Source organism: Bacillus rossius, chromosome 12 (genome assembly GCF_032445375.1).
Source record: "Bacillus rossius redtenbacheri isolate Brsri chromosome 12, Brsri_v3, whole genome shotgun sequence".
NCBI lineage: Eukaryota > Metazoa > Arthropoda > Insecta > Phasmatodea > Bacillidae > Bacillus > Bacillus rossius.
This window is the reverse complement of record NC_086339.1, coordinates 35358428-35383136: the sequence shown is the minus strand read 5'-3', so window position 1 is coordinate 35383136 and position 24709 is coordinate 35358428. Positions and strand designations below refer to the sequence as shown.

Here is a 24709-nt window from a genome sequence, read left to right as displayed (position 1 = left end):
TACATCGTAACCCTCGATGTTAAAGAAACTATTTAGTTCAAGAGTAAAGAAACTGCAGAGAGTGTGTAGAAATTTTAATTTTGCATAAAGTTATCTTAGAAGTCATAAATGAATAATTTGGAAAGATCTAAAATGGCCATGCCAGTGTATAGGGTTTGTTGAAAGTTTATCAAACATTTTTGAAACTTAATCAGGACCATAATGCCTTCGACGATTGGCCTAGCCATAAAGGTGAGATGTAGAATCAGTTCTGTCACCCAATATATGGAATCTAATAGTGAAACTGTATGAATATCGTGTTCCGGTTGGGGAATTTTTAAAAGTTCCCGAAGATCAAATTGCTTATAAATTACAAAAAAAAAAAAAAATCTCCAAAAATCTGGAGCCTGAGCATTCCTTGCAACATTCAATGAATGTGCCACCCACGATTTCTTATAATAGCGTAAAACATATTTACTTTGTTGAGGACAGTGCTTTAGTGAATTATGTGCCTTGATAATGTGGTATTTAATATGTAATGTTGGCACAGCACGAGAGTTAGCAAGAGCTTTTTCATTGTGACTTTCATTGGTACATCATTACCTATTAAAATACAATTTACTATAATTTAAATTTACCTGCTAAAATCAAGATATTTTTCGCTAAATTCCTTTATTAACAATGGCCAGTTCTGTCTGGATGAATAGGTCTAGGGTTGTGAATTTTTTTTTATAATAACCAAAGTTTACTTACACATTGTGAAGCATATGTGTAATTTTAGGACATGTATAATCGTTCAGAATAGTAATACTAATACATATGCTATAACATTAGTTGTATATTTATCACTAGGGGACTTAAATATATATGATCTTAGTTTTTCATAACAATATAGATTCTAAAGACATTCATCCAACCTTGATCTAAATTTGCCTTTTCTTCTGTAGCTAAAAAGAAAAGACATTTTCACTGCCAAATTGGTGAATGAATATTTTCATTCCTTCATTAAATGGTAATAATGCACTGCAAAATACCATTAGTTAAAGTAAAATATCAACAAGGCGGTACCTACTTTAATGTTTGTAGTATGTAAAAGAGAATTGTGATCGTATTGGTGTATCTTCTATAATGCTTTACACATATATTATCGCATAAAAAAGAGCATTATGTTTAAACACTGTGTTTGTAGCCAACTATAAATTTGGAAGAATCAAAAACCTTAGAGTCATTTGAGACAATGAGGGTTGATAAAATGAGAAACATTGACGAAATATTGGGTCGTGGAATGGGAATACCCTAAGACAAACCCACTGGCTTGTGGTAAAGTCCGCTACATTACCCATCTGCAAAAATTCCTTGTGCGTTCCCCCAAGGATATAAGTTTCGAAAAAAAAAGTATAACACATATTTGTGCTTAACTGTACAATGTTTGAAAACTACATATACAGATTTCTTTATAGCTTAGATCCAAGTATGATGAAGAGAGATATACGTATGTTGGCAGTGTAGTTACTATTTAAATTGTACGAGTGATACAGAATAAGGATAGTAATGTAGTACTCATGTTGCAGTGTTGGTCTGTAAGTACAAAGAGATTATAATAAAGAAAAAGTAAAGCATTGAAAGCATATTCTCATGTAAAAGAGCAAGATCGTGGATATGTGATACATTGGAAACATAATAGGTAGTGTAGCAGCTATTAGCAGGGTGTGGTAGTACTGTGAATAGATGATGGTTGTGTAAGAGCGCTAGCGGTTGTCAGGAACATGGAGGGCTAATGTTCCAGGCTGTCACCCCCGAGGAGACGGTGGGCTCGCTCGGCATGACGACCATCAGCCCGTACATGTCGCCACTGCAGGGGCTGATCATCACCGTCGTGCTAGTGCTGGTTGTGTAAGAGCGCTAGTGGTTGTCAGGAACGTGGAGGGCTAATGTTCCAGGCTGTCACCCCCGAGGAGACGGTGGGCTCGCTCGGCATGACGACCATCAGCCTGTACATGTCACCACTGCATGGGCTGATCATCACCGTCGTGCTAGTGCTGGTTGTGTAAGAGCGCTAGCGGTTGTCAGGAACATGGAGGGCTAATGTTCCAGGCTGTCACCCCCGAGGAGACGGTGGGCTCGCTCGGCATGACGACCATCAGCCCGTACATGTCGCCACTGCAGGGGCTGATCATCACCGTCGTGCTAGTGCTGGTTGTGTAAGAGCGCTAGTGGTTGTCAGGAACGTGGAGGGCTAATGTTCCAGGCTGTCACCCCCGAGGAGACGGTGGGCTCGCTCGGCATGACGACCATCAGCCCGTACATGTCGCCACTGCAGGGGCTGATCATCACCGTCGTGCTAGTGCTGGTTGTGTAAGAGCGCTAGTGGTTGTCAGGAACGTGGAGGGCTAATGTTCCAGGCTGTCACCCCCGAGGAGACGGTGGGCTCGCTCGGCATGACGACCATCAGCCCGTACATGTCGCCACTGCAGGGGCTGATCATCACCGTCGTGCTAGTGCTGGTTGTGTAAGAGCGCTAGTGGTTGTCAGGAACGTGGAGGGCTAATGTTCCAGGCTGTCACCCCCGAGGAGACGGTGGGCTCGCTCGGCATGACGACCATCAGCCCGTACATGTCGCCACTGCAGGGGCTGATCATCACCGTCGTGCTAGTGCTGGTTGTGTAAGAGCGCTAGTGGTTGTCAGGAACGTGGAGGGCTAATGTTCCAGGCTGTCACCCCCGAGGAGACGGTGGGCTCGCTCGGCATGACGACCATCAGCCCGTACATGTCGTCACTGCAGGGGCTGATCATCACCTTCGTGCTAGTGCTGGTTGTGTAAGAGCGCTAGTGGTTGTCAGGAACGTGGAGGGCTAATGTTCCAGGCTGTCACCCCCGAGGAGATGGTGGGCTCGCTCGGCATGACGACCATCAGCCCGTACATGTCGCCACTGCAGGGGCTGATCATCACCTGCTAGTGCTGGTTGTGTAAGAGCGCTAGCGGTTGTCAGGAACATGGAGGGCTAATGTTCCAGGCTGTCACCCCCGAGGAGACGGTGGGCTCGCTCGGCATGACGACCATCAGCCCGTACATGTCGCCACTGCAGGGGCTGATCATCACCTGCTAGTGCTGGTTGTGTAAGAGTGCTAGCGGTTGTCAGGAACATGGAGGGCTAATGTTCCAGGCTGTCACCCCCGAGGAGACGGTGGGCTCGCTCGGCATGACGACCATCAGCCCGTACATGTCGCCACTGCAGGGGCTGGTTGTGGAGGCTGCCATCACCTTCGTGCTGGTGCTGGTGGTGCACGGCGTGTGTGATGACAAGCGTGGCGACCTCAAGGGCTCAGCGCCGCTCGCCATCGGGCTCTCGATCTCCACCTGCCACCTTGCTGCTGTGAGTACCTTCTCTGCCCTTCAGGCCCTTCAGGCCTTGTCACTGTCTGGCAAGAGTGCCACCTCGCTCTCTTCAACCATCACGCTGTACCCTCTTCATTATCTTGGTGCATCTGATTGGCCCAGAGGATGAAGTATCGATCTAACATCACTTCTTCATTCTGGTGGGAAAGTTACAAAGTCGCTACACTAGCCAGGCGCTCGAAACGTTTTATTTTCCATGGGCCTAAGTCATTATTTTTGCTAAAACTATGTTTTCAAGCATATGAAGCTATTTTAGATTTCAGAGGTGTACTAACCATCCTGTGGTTCAGTAAATTCACAGTTATGAAAAACAACACTATAAAGAAATTTCTTTGAATATGAAATACTAGTAATTTAGGTAATTATGAAAAAAAATTAATATAGTTATGAAAATGTTTGCTTTTCCCTATTGTGAACTGATAGAATTTATGTTCGTGATTTAATGAAATGTTATTTGACACCAACTGCTGTCTCTTGGTCGATAAGGACCATATAGGTAAATAAACTACGAATATGTTGCAATGAAGACCAAAAGAAAAAATGAACTCCGTGCAAGCATTAGCTAGCAAGCAAAAGGCAACGCCTAACAGGACTGCGGAAGTCTTGTGGAAGTTAATTATATCCGCGAAATGATTCTATACCACGTTTACGTCCACGTGCCTTTGATGTAGCACTAACTTGATTCGTTAAGACATTTTAAATTGTCTGCTTTTGGATTAAAACCTTTATGAGCACATCTAGCAACTCGAAAACCATTAAATAAGACTTGCAAATGTCGTAGGGCAAATTTCGCAGTGAAACCATTCTTAAGGTCACTAAAAACCTTCCAATTCGATCCGATGTCCTAAAAGTATGATGAGGCAAATTGTGTACCGTGTACATTGACCATCCCAACAAAAAAGTTGTAATCCGAATTAGGAAGGTCGGACGGTCTTTACCTTCCGACTAGACAACTTAGGACAGACCCTCTTCACTAGCCTTCCTAGATCGGATGTGCGTAGAGAAGTCAGGCGTCGGTTCCGATTAGTTTGTTTTCTCGCAAAATGGCTCTACCATTCTACTCATTCTGCTTGTTCATTCATTTTTTTTTTTAAATATCGGAAATTTTTCTAGTTCAATTGCTTTAACAATTTCGAATGGATAAATTTCTTTCGTTCTTTTAGCCACTTTGTTGCCTAAAATTTCCTTTCTGGGTTCTGGTGGGGGGCTTTTGAAAGCACAATAATGTAAGAGCAATTTCAATTTTTTTTTGGACAAAAACGGTGCCATTACGAGGGAGTGATCAGGTCGGGAATCGCAGTGGTACTGACTAATGACGAGATCGGGAGAAAGGGGGACAGATAAGTGGAGGGGAGGAAGGAGGGCTAGATGCGGAGGAGCTGGAATGGGGCAAGGGGAGAAGCGAAAATGAAAGAGCAAAAGTACGACGATTCAGTGAAAATGTGAGGTGGTATTGATAAACTGTAGAAGTGTGTAGAGGATGTTAGACATGTTCTGGAGCATAGTTGAGGCATAAAGAGCAGATATTTTTGTAGCGGTAGAGACATGGTTGGATGGGGTAGTTGAGGATAGAGAACTGAGGAGGACTATCTAAGGGGTATTTAAAAGGGACAGAAATAGATAGAGAGGGGGTAATGGTATGCTTGCGAGAGGGATTTACAGGTAGGGTTGAATGGGTGAGTGATCAAGCAGAAGTGTTATAGATAAGGGTTAGAGAATTAGGATGGCAGATAATGCTTCTGGCAGTGTATAGGCCATCAGGGCAAGGGGAAGAAACCATTCTATAGCTGAGGAATAGACTAAAGGCTAGGAGAGGAGAGGTGGGTGATGGTAGCTGGAGACCTTAACTTGCCAGAGGTGGTGTGGAAGCAGGGACCAGAGAATATGGGGGCAAAGGAACAGAGATGGGCATCTAAATGGGTAAATAGAGGACTGGAGCAGTGGTGATGGATAACACCAGAAAGTGTAATGGTAGAGTGGAGGAGGAAAGTGGACCTCTATTAGATGTGGTGCTGGTGAGACCAGTGGAGGTGGTTGTAAGTAGTATGGTGATGGAGGAGATCAGTGACCACAGGGTGCCGGTGGTGGAGATTGAAATGGGGCGGCGAGCAAATAAGGAAAGGAGAAATGAAGTGCTTAAAATATGGGGTAGGGCGGAAGAGGTTGTGACGGAGGCATATTTGAAGATGTATATTGTAGGAGGGTAAAGATTGGGTGACTTGACGAAAAATGGGTTGTCCTGAGAGTAATACTGGAACAGATGGTGGAGCGTTTTGTGCCTTAAATGAGGGTAGAGTAAGGGGGTGACCCTCCCTACTATGTGAGGGAAATAACGCCCTTAAATAGAATGTGTAGGAGGCTACATGCAAGGGCCAGGATTACAGGAGGGGGAGGAATAAAGGCAGAGATGGAGTTGGGTAAGGAACTGGGGAGGAAAACAAGGGAGTCAAGGAATGCATACATGGAAAGGCTAATGGAAAAAAGGGGGGAAAGGAAGTGAGGCGTATCTTTACAGCTATGTGCGAAGGGTGAAGGGAGAGGAGGGAATAGCGGTGCTCAGGGAAAGATAGGAGTAGGAATGTATGAGGCACAGAGAAAAAGCAAATTTACTACAGGAGCAGTACCTATCTGTATTTGTAAGGGGAGAGGTATAGGAGGGTCGGAAAGTAGCAAACATGGTAGAACAGAGGGTCAGAAATTTAAAGGAGAGGAAGGCAATGGGGTCAGACAGGATAGGGAACAGCCATCTAAAGTTGGGAGGTAAAGAGGTATGCAGATATCTAACGGTGATGTTCCTATAATCCTTGGAGGAGGGTAAATTGCCAAAACAATGGTAAGAAGTGGTAGTGGTACCAAGAGCAGTAAGGATAAGGCAAATCCAGCAAACTACAGACCAGTCAGCCTGACATCCTGTGTAGGGAAAGTAATGGAGAAGCCAGTTGGCAGGTATGTGGTGGGGATAATGAATGATATAGGTTGGGTGGGCGATAGACAGCATGGACAGTAAGGGTTCTCGTGTGAAACATATATGGCGGGATTGCTGGAGGATCTGGTGGACACAGTTAATTAGGGCAAGCAGATAGATGCAATTTTCATAGACTTTGAAAAATCATTCGATAAGGTACCGCACAAGAGACTAATGGAGAATGTAGAGATGCTGGTAGAGGATGAAAGTGGTAGGTTGGGTAGGAGACTTACTGAAAGGTAGAATACATTGGGTGAGGGTGGAAGGGGAAATGTATGAAGAGGGGAAGTGACATCAAGAGTGCCACAGGGGAGTGTGTTGAGGCTCAGGTTGTTCACTATAATAAAGAACGATATCGGAGAGGGAATGGAGGCCAGGATGAGACTATTTGCGGATGATTGCATAGTGTATGAGTTGGTGGGGGAAGGGGTACATCTGCAAGGTGACATGAGCAGACTGGAACGATGGACCGAGAAGAATAGGATGTCATTGAATGTTGAAAAGACGAAGGTGGTTCGATTCCAAGGCCGAGAAAATTAATGAGGGAAGTGTATAGCTAGAAGAGACAGGTGATAAAGGAAGCAGACGATTGTAAGTACAAAATAACCTGGGATGGGAAACAGGTTCAGGGGGGGGGTGAGTAAGGGGAGGAGGGCTCTGGGACTGCTTGTCAGGACCCTACAGAGAGCAGGGAGGAGGGTAAGGGTGAAGGCATACTCCATGTTAGCCAGGCCAGTGATGGATTATGTGTTGTGATATGGGACCCCTACCTAGTTATTGAGGTAAGGGAGCTGGAGAAGGTGCAGTGTGGAGCAGCGAGGGGGTGATGTGTGTGTGATGGAGAAGGGAAGTGCACAGTCCGATGGAAATGTTTTAGGAGTTATGGTGAGAAGCATTATTATGGGGGTAATGGAGGAAAGGTAAGGTGCGTCGGACTGTATAAGGTGATAAAAGGAGAGGAGGGGGCTGGAGGCAGCCGGTGACTAGGATACACAAGAGTTGTATATAAAAGGCGGAGAGATCACGGGAAAGCTCCAGAGGGAATGGAGGCGAACAGAAAGGGGTAAAGAGAGGGATGTATTGAAATGGGCTGGAGGAAGTAATGCACTGGGTGAGAGATGAATGGGATCTGAGGAGAAGACTAAAGAAAAGGGGGGGGGGAGTGAGTGAAAGGAGAGGACTCCTTGCCACCGGGTGAAAGCCCAGTTGTGAGCATAACATAGCAGGAAATATATTACAACCCTGGTTACAAAGAAATTGCAAAGTGTGGATAACGATCTCCTTTCCTAAATTGGAGATCGAATCTGATTGGATTGGAAGGTGTGTAGGGGTCTTTAAAGGTGGCTTCCTGCTTGAATATCCACTTAATGTCGCGGACATTAACTTTAATTTTTCGTGGAACTTTTTTCTTGCATTGGAAATCACAGTCGAAAGCACATGATCATCCTTCAGGTCTTTGTGCTCCATTTTCGTAGTAGAATGCACCGTGGAATTCTATTCGCTAATAAGGTTCGGAAAAATAGCCAACCACTTGCCATTAACTGACGCCACATCTTGGGGAGCAAAATTCTTTTAAACTTTTAGACTTTGGAGATAATAAATAAGGTAGCTCAAAAAATATTTGTTGAGTAACATATTAAATATATATCGAGACTAATTTTGTTCTGAATTAGAAATATGAGAGCAGATTTGTTGAGCTCATCGATACATGCCAGTTTTTTTAATGTATTTATTTAAAGATGTGCAATATGCACAATGTTTCCAGGAAATCGTTGAATACAGACATAAATCATGTGCTTAAAAGGGGGAAAGAAAAGCTGTTAAGTAGTTCGATATTACGTAATTTTTTAAATTAAAAAAAATAATATTTTGTCATTTTTGAAAAGTGAAAAAAAAATGTATAAAGTGATAAAAATAATTTTTGATAAAAAAATTTTTAAAAACTTTTATTAAAATGCTGTAAAAAATCACTTAGTGTTGTCCTATTAATACAGCATTATAATCTCCTAAAGGTTTGCAGTATTATGAATTTTTTAAAAAAAGTGGGGGGTTTGAATACTTAGTTGTGTATTAAGTGATAGGGCGGGAGTCGGAAAACATTATTAGTTTCTCTCGACACCCCTGGCTGCGTGGACTCGGGGAAAACCCTGGGGGCATCGGGTCCTGCACTGGTAGTGCAGGAGAACACAGGAAACAAGAGGATGGTCCGGATGAAGAGTGGGTGAGAGTAGGAAAAGAGTCTACCATGCATGGGTGGGGCGCTTGAACACTAGGCCCGCTTTCATGTTCTGTTCCTCATCAGGATGTGGTTAACCAGCGACGCAAGCGCCCCTGGTGTCGGGTGGGTGCACGCACCGTCCATCCATCTTCCAGTAGCACCTGGCAGGGCCGGAACTAAGGGGGGGCATGGGGGGCATGTGCCCCGGGCGGCAAATATCAGGGGGCGGCAAAATATGAAAAGTGGTTCACTAAAAAAAGTTTAAACTAGTCATTAAAAAAAGTTTTGAAAGTGTACATATCGCAACCAATAAGTTAGCCAAGAAATTAAGAAATTCTATTTAACTTGATTATGCATAATTTGTAAATATATTCGTACTTCAAATGCGTTACTTCACTCTAAGAAACAAGTATTACCATAATTCGTGGTCTGGAGTGAGTAAAACCACTGCAATGAAAGCTGGCATCTCAAGGACCCGTTGCGCGGGTGATCACTTGGCTGAGCAAGATGTAGCCCTTTCTCTGATAAATACCCTCATTTTTCCAGCCCCTACTCAGTCGCTCCTGTGTTTTCGTACCATGTGCGTCTCTGCCTGAGGACGGGAGCAGATAGCAGTTCCCGAATCGTCACTTGTTTCTGTTTTGGAAAAACTATTGGGTTTGTTTCGTCTTTTCGTTTTGTCGTGTTTTTGTCTCGTTTCAACCATTGTGCTGAATTTTTTTTTTTAGTTCAATATTTTTGTGTCATCATGATTTGTGGGTACCTATTTTTCGTTCTCTTAGTACATATTTCTTTGTTTTTCTTTGTTTGTTGACCATATTCCTGTTACGGAATATTTTGTTGTGTTTATATTCTGTTGACAACAGCAATTGTTTGCTTAATTTGTGCGTTTTGTCTTTTGGTTATTTTTACTTATTTATTTTATTTTTTAGTTTTCTTCTACAGAAAAAGTGCTTAGCAATGGCGTATGTCCAAAAAACTTATATCAAGTAATGTTGAAAGTCATTGACAGATTAATTATGGAACTGAGTAACAGGTTTAAGGCTTTGGAGAACATTAACAATAAGTTTGGATATTTTAGTGGTGTTCAAATTCATAAAATGGAAGTAGAAGATTTAAAAGTCAAAGCAGCAGAATTAGGAAACACAGGGCCGATCTTAACAAAGTAGAATTCGTATTTGATATTGAAAGTTTTAAGCACCATGCATTAACAGTAGACTATGAATTAAAAGATGCTGCAGCATCAACAATGTTGAGCCTTATCTACAAAATAAAATTGGAGGAGGCACATCCTAACATTACTACTGCTCTGAGAATGTTTATCACCCGTCCAGTTACAATTGCGTCAGGTGAAAGAAGTTTTAGTAAACTTAAACTTATTAAAAGCTATTTGAGAAACACGATGGGCCAGCAGAGATGAACAAATCTAAGTATTATTTATATCTATTGAACACAAACGAGCTGCTTTGATCAATTTTGATGATATTATTAACACTTTTGCAGCTAATCATGCTCGAAAAATTAAATTTTGAACTGAATTTATTTGTATGGTTATCAATACAATATTATATTTAATTCAGAATCACATGTTCCTTATGTAATTTTATTACTTAATAAACTTATTGGTAAGACATTAATTTTCACTTTTGTGCAAACAATAAACAATAGTTTGATAACAGTCTACTTCATCATAATAAAAAATGTAATTGTATTAGTTTTCCAATTAGTGTACTTGATAAATAAAAGTTCTTAATTATGTATAAGTGAATGGTATCATTTCAACCACCGCTTCTAACGAAAAAGGGTATTTTATAATGTTGGTAAGGAGGGGGCGGCAAATTAAGCTTTGCCCCCCTTAACGAATCTCCTAGTTCCGGCCCTGGCACCTGGACGCTAAAGAAAGAAGTGAACCAACAAACTAACATTTCATTTTTAAAAAAAATTAATATTGCGCTGTGCACCAGCAGGTTGGTTTTGCATAGGCGCACATTTTTTTTAGGCAAGACTGAGGTAATAGGCTGAAGATAATAATTTATGTATTTTATTTTTGTAGTGTTTGCTTTGTTTTTTTTTTTTTTTAATTTTTGAGGTGTTTATTTTAGTATTATTGCTAAGTAATGGGGACTTAATATTATTTAAACAATACTATCGTACGACATATGACGTTTGCAATTTACAGGATAATGAATATACAAGCATTCGAGTCTGCAGTAGTTGTTGTATAACCTAGTTATCGCTACCGTGCCACACCACGGCGCTGACATGAAGCCAGCTTGTCGCTGGAAGGTGTTTCAGGACTCTGTGTGGGTCCCTGCGCTGATTGCCTGGGCGGGTACTGCACGTGGAACGATGCTCTGCCATTGCTACTTAACAACAGCCTGATCATTGTATTCAAGTTTTATTAGATCTAGATCACGACCCTTCGGCCCTCAATGTTGGGGCTGAGGTCGCGGCTGAAATCCACTGACTCCGGGTCATGATACCCCCGACAGAAGGAATACGTTATTTACACTTGAAGTAGTTGTTACCAAAGGTAAGCGCCAAACTCAGGTTGAACTTCGCTACTGTTCGTGCCACGGAATGGACAGGCGTGAACCTTAGGCTTCTCAATTAAACGCGATTTTACGATTTAAAAAAAACCTTTAGAATATTAAACCTAATTTTACATTATGAGTACACAGTCAATTAATACTGCGATTTACCAGGTTAAGATTGAGTTAGCGTTCGTTGATTCCAGACAATGTTCCAGCCATGTTATCTAAGCTGTAATTTTTGTATTTGTGGTAATCATCTGCATTTTGAGTGCCTTCTGTTTCCAATTATTGTTTATTAATAATTTGTTAAATGTAGGATTTTTTCTATCGGGAAATTTGTCATGTACTTACATGAATTATCAGGCATATGGCTACGGTTATATATATATATATATATTTTTTTTTATTTCAGCTCATAACATAGAATTTGTACACAAATTATATTTTCAAATCTTTGAATTTTAATTTAATGGTGTCATGATCTATTCCGAGCCAACGTAAAATGATTGTATAGTTAAAAAATATATTTAGTAGTTTTGAATAAATCTTATAAACTAGTGCAATTGCAAAAAATGTCTAGCAACACATAAGAACAATAATATTTCTGAAACACACAAAAAAAATATATTCCAATCATAACTTTTTAAAACTATTTCATGCAATTTTATTCTAATAGTCTTATAGTTTTTAACATTTTGATTATAATTCCTTATTTCCTACAACTTTTTTAGTTATCTCATAACGCGCTTTCCCCGAGTAAACATTTTATCACACCAGTAACACATCAGACTTTGCTCTGATTGGTGCTTCCCCTTATTCTTTAGAAAAAAATATATGATATAGCTATATCTGTTAATTCGTAAGTAAACAGCTGATTTTCACACGACACGTCACGATACCTACACGACAATATAGGTACATACATATAGTCATATCTTAATCGTACTACTAATTCTTAATTCTTAATTTAGTTTTTAACCGTAAACCCATCTTAATTCAGTACATTCATATGCGTCATCGTATGCATTTAACATCACAGATGAACTTGCGCATAAAGTCGTATGCTTGTAACATCACAGATGAACTATCGCAGAAAGTTAGCACAAATTTTTCAGAGGTATTAACAACTTAAAAAAAAAATAATTACTAAAAAACTCTGTAAGACATGAAAGTACAACTTCTTAAGGTACTACCAACTCAATTCGTTCTCTTAAAGCTACAAAATAGTAACTAATAAAACCACTTCAGTGATATATATAAATGAAAATTATCCTTTAATATATAAATAACTTAAAAATTAAAAAAAGCTCTGACACTGTTTTACTATTAAAACGATAATTTTCAAGGAATAACTTTCGGGAGCTTTCGGCTATCAGTATCGGGAGTTCTTTCCAAACTAATGATGATTTATATCCCAGTGACATATTAATGAAAAACTCTATAGATTTTTATATTAATGTTTTCGACGAAACATTATTCATCGAATCGGTGGCATTTTCTCAGAGTCTCTGATACAACCACACTATTGCCATGGGCTTTCTCAATAACCGCACGACACGCAACCTTTCCTTCGCGTTTTATTTCATTCCAAAAGGTTCCCGGGGTGTGCTGTGTGTTATTGGAAAAGTAATGATTCGGACGCGGTGTTTACGACCCGGAGTATGAATGAGAGCGAGGACACGGGCCGGGAGTGTGTTGAAGCTCGCCACCCGAACACAGCAACCCAGAGGGCGAAACTTGTTCGGACTTGTTCGGTAAATACCATCCACTCCCCCGGCGGCCGGGAGGAATGTTCTTCAGCGGCCGGGCTCCTGGCGCGACGTGGAGCACACCTGCTCTCGCGACCCTAGCCGTCGTGCGCAGATGTCTCCGCCGAGAGGGGTCGTTGCCACAACGCCGAAATACCATAACGCCGAATGTCAAAATTGACCACAACGCCGACAGCTAGAAAACTGCTGTGTACCACAACGCCGAAATAACCACTGAATGAATTTGTGTGTGTTTCTTAAATGTAACTTTAACGCCGATATACCACAATCAAACCTAACTTTACCTAACCTAAACTAGCGTAATATAACCTAACCTAACTTAACCTAGCCTAACCTAGCCTAACCTAACCTAACCTAACCTAACCTAACCTAGCCTAACCTAACCTTTGTGGCAGTCCTGCAATGACATTTTTCGGCGTTGTGGTCCCTCCCTGCGGGGGCCCGCCCCTCTTAGAGCTCTGTTCGCTTACGTGGTTACAGAGAACCCGGCAGAGTTACAAACCCGAGCTCTTTAACTGTCATATTGTTGATGGGCAGTCCCAGCACTCGGAGCGCCGACACGCTGCTCGCAGCACTTGGGACTTGGGACTTGGGACTTGGTCCTCCAGGCAGTGCTTGCGTTGCGACCACACCATCATCGGGCGTGTGAACTATATGACACGCTTCCCTTCGTTGTGTGTCATACTAACAGTCTTGCGGTCATGGAAAATTAAAAAAAAAAAAAACTTGAAGTAAACTCTTTCGAACAAAAGCTATTTTCTGCCCCCTTCAGACGCGCTAGTTTAATTAAAAAAAACACAATAATAATTAATTATACACAAAAAAGTTGGAAAAAATGTTTTTTGTAGGTTAGCAACCAGCTGTATAAATTATACAAGCATTGATTATTAAATTACTACATCTACTATTACAAAATAAGCAAACATTATTTATCTTGCGAGTTTTAAAATAGTATTATTATAATGCAGTTACATAATCCAAAACTAAAAATTAAAAAAAAAAATTAAAAAAATTTGTTCTATTGAACTACCACATTCTAAAGTTTGGTCGAATTTCATATATCTTTTTACTTTCAAACAATGTTTGGGTATTTAATTTCATATAAAAAAACGTTTCCGCAAGAGTAGATGTCGAAATCATCCTCGCACAGTGGGAATAACTCTTTATTGCCTTCCTGAGAATTTTGACAAGCTAGTGTAATGAAAAATTTATTTCAGTTAAAATTAAGTAAAAGTAATATATTTATTTTTGTATTGTAATGTATTTCACGTGCTCTCCTTTTTATACTACTTTAGTATGGTTTTTTACCACATCTCGAAATCCAAAAGAAAGGTCTCATGCATGTATTTATTATAAATGTATAAGTTTGAAAACTTCACCAAATTTGTTTCACCTGCCGTCCGTGAGTATTAAAAAAAAACCGCCATAAACTAATGTTTGGTTCGTTGACTACCCCGCTAGCCTTAGCGAACTGTTGGACAGCCCTGAGCTCGTGAATGGTCCCTCGCGATTTGTAACCTACGGCAAAGATAAGGAAGGAGCCATATTCCACTACTGTGCGGTATCTCCGAGATTTATAACCGCGGCTCGCTCGCGGAGGCACCTGGGCGGGGGAGGGGGGGGGGTGTTGTCACGTGGCCTCGCGAGACTGCGCACTTACACAACTTAACCACGCTCTTCTGCTCCACAGTTGCCGGCCTGAGCAACTGCAGGTGCCAGTTGTGCCATCGCAATGTTTGCATTTGAATGGTAAACGTTATTGACGTGATAACGTCTTATAAACCGATGAACACCGGCTGCACGCAGGGAAAAGTGTCACGTTCCGCCTGAGCCGAGCGTGCAAGAACCGGCCAACCATCGTGCGAGAAAATCTTCTATGATATCGAAAAGTTTAAGGCGGGCTTTTAAACTAAATGTTGGTGTTTGTATTTAAACAAATTATTTAAATTAAATTTGCAAAAAAACTGTAAATAATATTTGAAAATTAAAAAGTATGCAATTTTTCATCAATGTTTTCTTATGACATTATCACGTAAAATTATCGTCCGTAAACCGACTTTACAGACAACCCCCTTCCCTTTTTTTTTAATCTTTGGGAAGTTGTTTTAGAATGAAATAAATTGTTAAACCTTCTTTAAAAAAAGAACACTGCTGAAACTATAATATTTATATAATTCCGCTTGAGTTGTCTTGCTTTTCAAGTGTGTTTTCTGATGTGGTCTTCGAGTATGAATGGGTCGCACACCGTATCTTCGCTTCCACGTGGAGAAGCTACTGTATCATCCAGATGAAGGAGTACATCTTCGCTGGCTCGAGCAGATACGGTTGACCTGCAGACAACCTCTCTTCACGGCTGTTCGGCTACCTTTCTTATGTCGCTCAGCATTCCTCGGTCAGTTACTTGAAGTCTCGCGCATAAGACACTCCGCGCGACATTTTCTCCAGAGAGTGATTGGCAATCCTCCCGTCCTCAGTTATCTTCTTGTGATTGCGTGACAATTCTTGGATCATTTATTAGTAGAGACCTGAAAAATTCGCGTGTTCATTTCGTGTTATGCAAATAATTATACCTTAGTGCTGCTTCTGCCATTGTTTCACTGTTAATCTGGAGGACTGAGGGCCAATTAGAGACCCATCACTCATAGAAGTGTCGAATCACAGGCCACCTGGTCGAGACAACTCACAAGTCAGCAGCCAATGAACAGTTGGCATTTACCCGAGTGTGTAAGAGGATATTGGAGTCTATCCTGGAGGTCACTGAACCGGCGAATTTTTCCGGTCTCTATTTATTAGTCATTGCTGAAAAAAAATTGACGAGTTCACATCTTCGTTCACCTGTGGACGTAAACCTGTTCCTTCGTTTCTGTTTCCGCACACGCCACTGCTTTGTTCGTGGTTCTACTGGTGGCCCCTCGACATGGCTTGTGTCGCCTCATGGTCGCCCTCTCGTGGGACTTATGTGGCTTGAAATACTGTCTTGCCTGGCTTTTACTGTTCCGCAGTTATCACTGTTTTTCATTTGTGTTTAATTAAAAAAATTTCTTATACATTTTGCCATTAAAAAATTGAAAAAAAAAGTTTAGCACAAGCAAATAAAGAAATTTTTAGTTTATATATCGATGGCTTTGTACAATTTACAGTAACTTCTTTAAGTTAGTCTTAATTTTAATTAATCACTAGGATTATTACTTAATATACAAGCATTCGGAGTTTTTCTGTTTGAAATAGGGTACATGAAAGGGCTTACCACCGAAGTGAATATTGTGGTAGATTGTACCAAACGTTGAATGACTTACAAATATAATTTCAAAAATATTGATGACGTTAAACTCACAAGGCACTTACTCCAGCACTAATTGTAAGTAAGGCTTTAAATTAAAAAGGAATTTGTTAGTCCCTGTCTAGTAAATTATATTACCAAAGGCATAAAATTAATTAATTAATATCGGGTACTAAATAATTATCGTTAGAAAACATTTTTTAAAAGTCTAAAGACGAGTCATAGACAATTCTATTCGTAAATTGTGAGCCACAGACGGTAAAAAGAGTAGTAGACGGGAAAAATCTGTACTCGCTCGTCTATGTGATCGATGGTCTATTAGATCGCTGATTCATGTGATCGCTAGTCAATGAGTTCGCTGGTCCATGAGATCGCTGGTTCATGAGATTTCTGGTCCATGTGATATCTGGTCCATGAGATCGATAGTCAATGTGATCTCTGGTCCATGTGATCGCTCCTCCACGGCCTCCTCGGAGTGACGCGGCCAGACGGCTTGTGGGTCAGCTGGCCGCGGCAGGGACCGGTCCCGCGCTCCCGGATGCCAGGAGGCTGACCCCTGACCCGCCGACCCTCCCCGCGCCCAGCTCCGTCAGCCAGGGCTTCCGTCTGTGTAGCCTATACTTCCACGGTGCTTCGTGCCCAGCGCATACTTGGAGCTTTTTTATAATCGTCTAAGTACTTACAATTGCTAACTAACTATTTCAATGATAATATAATGCACGAGAGATTGAACGTCTATAGCTGCAAAGTGCAGACTTATCTTCTATCATCAGACTGTAGATGGTTAAGATACAGCTTTTTTGACTTGACAACGTCTAATAAATCGATGAACGCCGGCTGCACGCACGAAAAAGTGTCCCGTTACGCACATTGTCCCATTACGCACGTTGTCCCGTTACACACATTGTCCCGTTACGCACATTGTCCCGTAGCGCACATTTTCCCGTTACGCACATTGTCCCGTTACGCTCATTGTACGCTTGCGCCGCATCTATCTCTCTTCCACTGGATTGGAACAACCATCGATTTGACTTTTTCGAGGCACATTAAACTTGAAACACTCCCATTCGTTTGCTACTTTTCCTATCATCGTCCTATCCTTAACATAATAACACAGATTGGAAGAAGTTAAATAGCAAACATGTATAAAAGTTATAGTTAAAATAATCTCTTCGTTAAAGTAATAGACATATTTGAATTAATAAGTACAAATAAAAGTACATTTATCAATTAAATTGTAGAATTAATTTCACTCCTTCTTTGTATCCATACAAAATAGTGATAATTCAATAAAAATGATTCAATTTACTAAATAGTGATAATTCAATAAAAATGATTCAATTTTATTCATAAAAGTATGCAATCATTTCATCAATGTTTTGTTATGACGTTGTCACGTTAAAATATCGTCCGTAAACCGACTTTACAGACAACCAATTTTTTAACCGGTTGATTTCACATGAACTGCAAGTAATGCATTCCTCGTTAATAAGTTGGTGGGGTGGCCATCTACTGACCGACGCCCGGCTCAGTCGCTGTGTCGGTACCGGTGCTATGCTGGTGGGGAGGGGGGGTGGGGGGAAGCAGTGACCGACCAGATGCTTCGTGGTCACACGGACGAGCAGCAGTTCTGATCAGGGCCCGCCCACCTCTCTTCTGACGACATGCACGCACACCCAGGGGTCCCTGCGTTCTCTGCATTTCCTCAAGAATATGCTCGGGCCATTTTCCCACGTTGTCACGCAGACCCGCCTGATTTCCGGCACTAGCTCGTCACAACCTTCCCCTCTGAAGGCTGTCTCGCCACTGAATGCCCAGCGGCGCGACCCTGAGTCTTATACAGCGCTGTCAGTGTGAGTGATGTATCAGTTTGAAGTCATTCTGAAGTAGGGACGATTTTTGGACCTCTTGAACAGCCTTAAAGCTTGAACAAGTAGTGGACGATAATATCAGCATCAGTGGTTTCGGCTTACGTTCAGACCATCGCACATATAATGAACCGTTACTACTTCTACTGCTACGCTGTGAAGTCAAGAGTCGCGTAAAGAAATTACGTTTTACTGAAACAGTGTTACAGAGACTTGCTGTAGTGCAGGGGATTATTTTCCGCTACACCTTGCATTTTCTTATATTAAGCCGCAGTTTTCTGGTAGTATCCTCAATACATCATATGGCTTGATATTGCATAACACCTAGTTTTTGAGTCCTTATTGAAGTTACAATTCGTGAACTGCAGTAATTACTGATTACATGATTGTGCGAGTTTGCCCGCTAACATAACCATTTATTTCCTGCTAGAGGTAGCAGGCTAAAGCCTGTTAAAAAATACCAGACTGTGGCAACGTTAAAAGTTTGTGAAGATTAATTTTGTGTTTTTTATCGAAATCTTTGTATTGTAATATGAAATATGTTGAGGATTTGCCTACTATTTTGCATGAATGTAATATCATTTTTTGTTTGTTTAAGTTTTCAGTATGATATTGGAAATATTATGCTGTAAAAAAATTTGTTTTTGCTATCTTATATTGGCGACACTGCATTTGGATCTGTTTTGAATGTAACTAACTGATCAGTAAGCCTCACACATAAAAAATAAAGGAAAAAAAGTAAAGGTGTACTGAACATAAAATTTACAAATATATGTGTCATTTAATTGTGTAATACACAAATATTCATCGACATAATAACAAGAATATGCAATCTATAATTATTTTATTTCGTTCTTTAAATATATGTAAAGTTTGAGAAGGATGTTCATTATAAATGTCGAGGCAGCTTGCTTGTTGCGTAAGAAAGCCCCTATTTGTTTCAAAGTCAAGTTTAGAAGTGGCACTTGTAAAACAGTTTTCACTTCTTGTATTGCGCTTATGAGAAGGTTATTACAGTTTTTTGTATAAAACATAAGTAATTAGCATAGAGTGTTCAGAAAGGAGTGCTTGAACGGAGCGTAGCGGGTTGCCCCTGCCGCAGAGCGCCTGCGCGCACGGCTGTGTGGCGGGCTGCCTGCTCCGCAGGCGCCGACATGACAATGCCATTGTGAGGCGCTTGCAGCGCCGTGTACACACTGCTCTGTCGTCGCCGTCGCTCATGCCTCGTGTTTGCTGCCGGTGTTTGCCTTCGTGTTCCCGCGTCTGCCTCCCCCCTCCACCTCACTCCCGAGAGAGAGCTGCAGGACGTCACACGACCGCTCTTACAGCCTTCTGAACCTTGTGTTCGGCCGACACGACACACGCCGCTTGTTTCATTCACATCAGCGACTTCAGAGCAGAGAGAACCACAGTTAGGAACCAGCCCAACATTCGCCGCTGATGGTTTACAGAAAACATTTAAAATCGAAATCAGGATAGCTGGACCAGAAGTCACACAGGTGTACCTTTAGTTAAATAACTTGTAAAAAAAAAACATCAAATTATTTCATTAAAAAAAACAAATTTATAAAACTTCAGTATACGGCATTTGGTGGTAGTATTTTTTTTTTAATTGGACGGAAATGTGTGACAGGAAGTAGGGAGCAACGATGCTGCTATCTATGACGTATGGTGCGAACAAATTTCACAAATACAAAGGGAAACGTTATAGTAACTGCTGTTTAATGAATTTAAACAGGATCGGCAATATTTTAATAAATTTCCTTGTCTTAAATCAGGTCCAAAGGCAGGGTTTAGTATGTTTTCCATTTTATGGGAGAAATTTCATAATAGTTTAAAATTTCCCGAATTCTAGCGGCAGGTGTGGAAAGTGCGTGTAGTTAAAACCTTATTTTATGTATGTCTTTCACGCTCGGAATTATTATTATTTTTTGAGTATTCTACGTTAAATTTCAGAGGCCCGAGTTTCATATTAAAAGTATATTTGCAACAGAACACATCTTGTTACCGAGGTTCGATGTTACATGTCTCTGACGAGTACTAAAAAACTCGCTCGTGTTTCCTTTTTTTTTTGTTGAGAAAAAAATTACAAATATTGTGTTTTGCGTTATGTTTATCATTACGGATTTTCCACCGTCTATGAGGTTTTATTTCTGCAGCACAGACACGTCAAGCAGGTTGAAGCAATGCAGTAACCACGCGGCACACAACATGACTCCCCCCCCCCCCCCCACCGCCCCTCTCTTCGACCAAGCAAAACAGAGCGACGTCCGCTGCAGACTCTCGCGTGACCACGCCGCCATCTTTGATTATCAATTGACGGCAATCCCACTGTGTGGCCACTTCACAATGCCTTCCTCGAGTTTTATTTTAGTAAGGTATGCGTTATGATACAAGAGGACGTGTTTTAATGCAGTTTTTTTTTACATACGCCATTGCAGTTTTTCACTGTTTGTCATGGAAAAATTCCGAAAAATTTTTGATTTTCGGAATTTTCTCATGACAAACAGTGCAAAACTGAAATGGCGTATGTGCAGAAAACTGCATTAAATCAAAATTACTCATTGCATGAATCATTTAAAGAAAGGCCATGTATATCGGTATACTATGCTATGAGGCATGAGTGAGAGAGATAGTAGTATAATTTAATACATCCGGGCACAGGATTAGGGATGAGGTGCTGATGTGCCGACCACCATATTTGATTGTGATGTCATGGCCGCCATCTCGGATGACCTTGACCGTGAAATTTGACCTTCAATGTTCGATGAATTCTGCCAAAATCGACTTATATTCCACGAAAATTGACCCAAAATTAAACCAAAATGACCGCAAATTTAAATTTTTATAAAAAAATTCCACCGAAAATTCTCAAAAAAAAAAAAAGTAAAAATTTCGTAATTCCCTATTATGAGGGAAAAATTTACTTTTCGAGGGAACATTTTTCCATTTTATACTCCAAAAAATTTAGAAGAGCCAATTTCCTCAGAGAGGCTTAATTTTCCACGCTAGGACTTAAATTCATCAAAATGGCAAAAATAAAAGCCTCCGGGTCATTTCTTGGGCATTGACCATCAACTTGAAAATTTGTAACTATCAGCTTAAAAAGTTGTAAATAATTCCAAAAAAAAACATTTGAATTGTACCTATTAATACAATGATTGATTCGAATTGTTACTGCCGTTGGTTCGATCCTTGGTGGATGCTTGTTGGGTCACTGCTGATGTCAGGCGCATCTTGTTCGGGCGAAGGAACGCCGTCAGAGCAGCAACGAGACGTGCGTGACCTCTGCCGTAGATGCATCGCAGGTCACAACAGGCTTCAGAAAGCCTTGTCCTGCACAGTTTGGAGTCACGCGCGGGCATTGTGTCTTCGTGCTACATCCAATTACTAGAGACCTGCAAAATTCGCGGATTCATTCGGTGATAGGCTAGTATTGAAACACACATACCTCTTAGATAATTATGCTATTGGCTTACTGTTCATCTGGACGAATCTCAACCAGTTATAAACCCTCAACCAAAGAAGGATCGAATCACAGACAAACCAGCTGAGACGACTTACAAGTGGGCAGCCAATGAACTTGCGTTATTTGCCCGAGTGTACAGGGGTATGTGCAGTCTATCCTGAAGGCCATCGAAACCGCGAATTTTGCAGGTCTCTACCAATTGCTTGCGCTCGTTCTTGGAAGTGTTGACTGACTTCACTATACCGCTCGTAGCACCGGTAAGTCATGGCCTTCATCCTCTTCAGTACGCCCTAAGAAGCGATTTTTCATCCCAGTCTTGCCTCTGGTGAATTACTTATATTTTCATATTCCTGCACCAGTAGGTATCTCGTAAGCTTGGTGCCTGGATCCCAGATCCTTGTACTTAACAATCTCGCTTTAAAAGAAAAACCTATATGATACATTGTGAAGAGGACACTGCTACAAAATAACAGAAACGAATAAATCATTCTTTTTTATATATAGTGATTTTTTTTGCAATGTACGTTGGGAAGCGATATGGCTTAAAGATTTTTAGAAATAAGCGTTAAAATATTTTGAGTTCATTACTAATGTGAACATCGTAACCAACCATCGAATAAACTCACCGTTCGTGAACAGAAAATGAAATAACGTGTCGACACCCTGGTACGTTCAAATGTTGGCGGCAGATGAAGAGAGGTGGTTGCATTGCCGTGTATGTACGCTCGAGTGGTATAGCCTTGTTGAAGAGGCGCGCGGGAGGGAGTGCAGCGGGTCGTGTGCTTGCAGATCCAGTACACGGGCTCCAGCATGAACCCCGCCAGGACCTTCGGTCCGGCCGTCATGACGGGCGCGTGGACCAACCACTGGGTGAGTTCCCCTCCCGGCGAGGCGCCATCTTGCCCTGCTCTCTCGGTCCCGCTCGCCTCCGAGAGTACTGGAGAGCAGTCTGGTAGCAGTCGTGACTCCGGGGCGCTGGGGCCCCCGTCACTTCACGCCTGCCTCGACGTCTCCCGGGTTCGACTCCCGGATGCAATCCGCCGCAACCTCGCCCTTGTCCACAGGGTGTCTGTCCCTGGCACACTTCTCCCTTGTTCGCGCAACTGTCCATTCATCAGTGCCCCGCCAGGTGAACGCTATGCACATATATACACAGACTTAACGTATTGATTACTGAATTATCTCTTCTGAGAACTTCATCAATGCACGGATCGGCGTAATGTTTATACTTGCTTAACCTGTTTGACTGGTTCATGACCGACGTCTTCGCTCGCACAATTTCAGGGTATTTCTGATATTTTACTATTGTAAGAAAACTATGTGATTAACTACAGAAATGTTTACTTAAGAAATAGACACAATGATTTTTCAGTCGTATACAAGATTTAATTAATAACAAACCCCTTTTGAGAATATTTTCTAAATTTGTTATGCATCCAACTTTTTTTTATTTTTAGTATAGATAAAGTATTTGAGTATATAATTCCCGTTTTAGTGTATTAGAGTATCTATTTTACCTTTTTAATCAAAACAGCAATAATAATGATTATTTTCATTCTAATAAAACATATTTTAAATTTGCGTAATAGAGTCTCATTTTACTGGAAGTTTTAAAACAATTTTGTTTTATGAGATAAACATAAACATATTTGTAATGAATAACGCTAAGAAAATATTTTAATCTCAGGAATAGTTTATAAGAAGCAAAATATTTATAAGTTTTCTTTGGTTTCGTTTAGATTGAAAGCAAATATACAATTATACACACACATTCATACACATAACACACACATACACACACCTACACACACCTACAAACACATACACACACATATATACCGTATATCCGCAACTCGAACATACGAAGTCCTGTTTATATGTTTATATCGTTTCAAATTCTATTATAATTTCATTACACTCCATTTTTCAAACTAGCATCCCGATCTATGAGAAGTGTTCACGTAGAAAGAAAATTTTTGTCTGCTTGAGCCCCCGAGCCAGCATTCTATTGAGTGCCGCCCAGGGACTCTTTGCAATTTGTCATGGAGTACCTGATCCACATGGACCTTTGTGTTCACTTCAAAGCTAGCAACTTAAATACTGTCATCGCCGAAGCCTTGAATGGTTACCTCTCAAGAGGGAGGTAGGGAGGTGTTGTGACGCAACACCCCGCTGGGCCAATCACGTCCCTGCACTGTCACAGGCCTGTGTTCAGCCGCCACTAATTCATCATTGGGTAATCCCTCAGCGTGGGTGAGGTACAAGCCTTTTTAGGGGCTCTTGTCCTCCCTTTTGGTAATCATTGACCTGTGCTTGGTTTTTTTTCTAACCTAACTTAAAACTAAGTGCATTTGGGAGGGGTCTGGGTTAGGGAGAGACACTTAATTGCGTTTCAGGCCGAAGCCTATACGCTCTAATCATGCAGGGTGTTAGCCATGCAAGAGAGGTAGCATGCAACATGTGTTATGAGGGGATTTGGCCAGCCATGGCAGCGTTTGGCGCCTCACTGACTATTATAGACTAAAGCTAGTTGGGTCCAGGTAAAGCCTGGAAGAAATGCCACCCGCAGCACACAGGTGTTCGATGGGAGTAGAACCATTCAGGGGTACAAAGTCTGAAAGTGTGTTTAAATGCAATAAAAATATAATGTTCTTTGTGGGCAAGAAATTTCTATTTTTTATTACATTTAACATCAAAAACGTAAGACAAAATGGTGAGAGATAGAGCTCTGGCATTAAATACAATCATTTCTGCTATGTAGTCAAAAGCTCTATACGATAGGCAGTAACTAAAGTCCCTAAAAACGCAATTATATAAAACATTTTAAATTTATGTTTAAAGCAGGGAACAATTTTGCTCAACTTTCAGTCTAATAGTTTAGTTTTTTTGTCATTAACTACACCAGAAAAGATTTGAGGTATCTTAATTACTGTTAACTAATTTTTTGCATAAGTTATCATTCTCTCGTATAACTTTTAATAGAAAAAAAGTTTTAACAAGCTACTAGTCAGCTGTCATGGGAGAATCATACTTATTAGAACTACAAACAAATGTAATATTGAATGCAAAATTTCACTGTCACATTGTTGTAGAAGTGACGTCCCGAGAGTGCGGCTTCAATGCATGGAACAGGTGAAAGTCCGATGGGGCATGATCGGGGCTGTAGACTGGGTGATCCAGTCTCTCCCATCCGAAGCGACGATTCTGATCGCGTGTGTGCCTTGCTGTGC

The 24709-nt window shown here is 41.1% G+C and overlaps 1 protein-coding gene across 1 annotated transcript in view; it reads left to right on the top strand.

Annotated features, from left to right (window-relative positions):
- LOC134537839 (aquaporin AQPAn.G-like) overlaps positions 1–24709 on the top strand; it is a 154000-nt gene that overhangs the window by 118674 nt on the left and 10617 nt on the right. Inside the window, exons 4-5 of the mRNA XM_063378698.1 lie at positions 3144–3353; positions 22269–22349. Of these exons, the coding sequence (XP_063234768.1) occupies positions 3144–3353; positions 22269–22349 (291 nt within the window). The remainder of the gene's footprint in view (positions 1–3143; positions 3354–22268; positions 22350–24709) is intronic.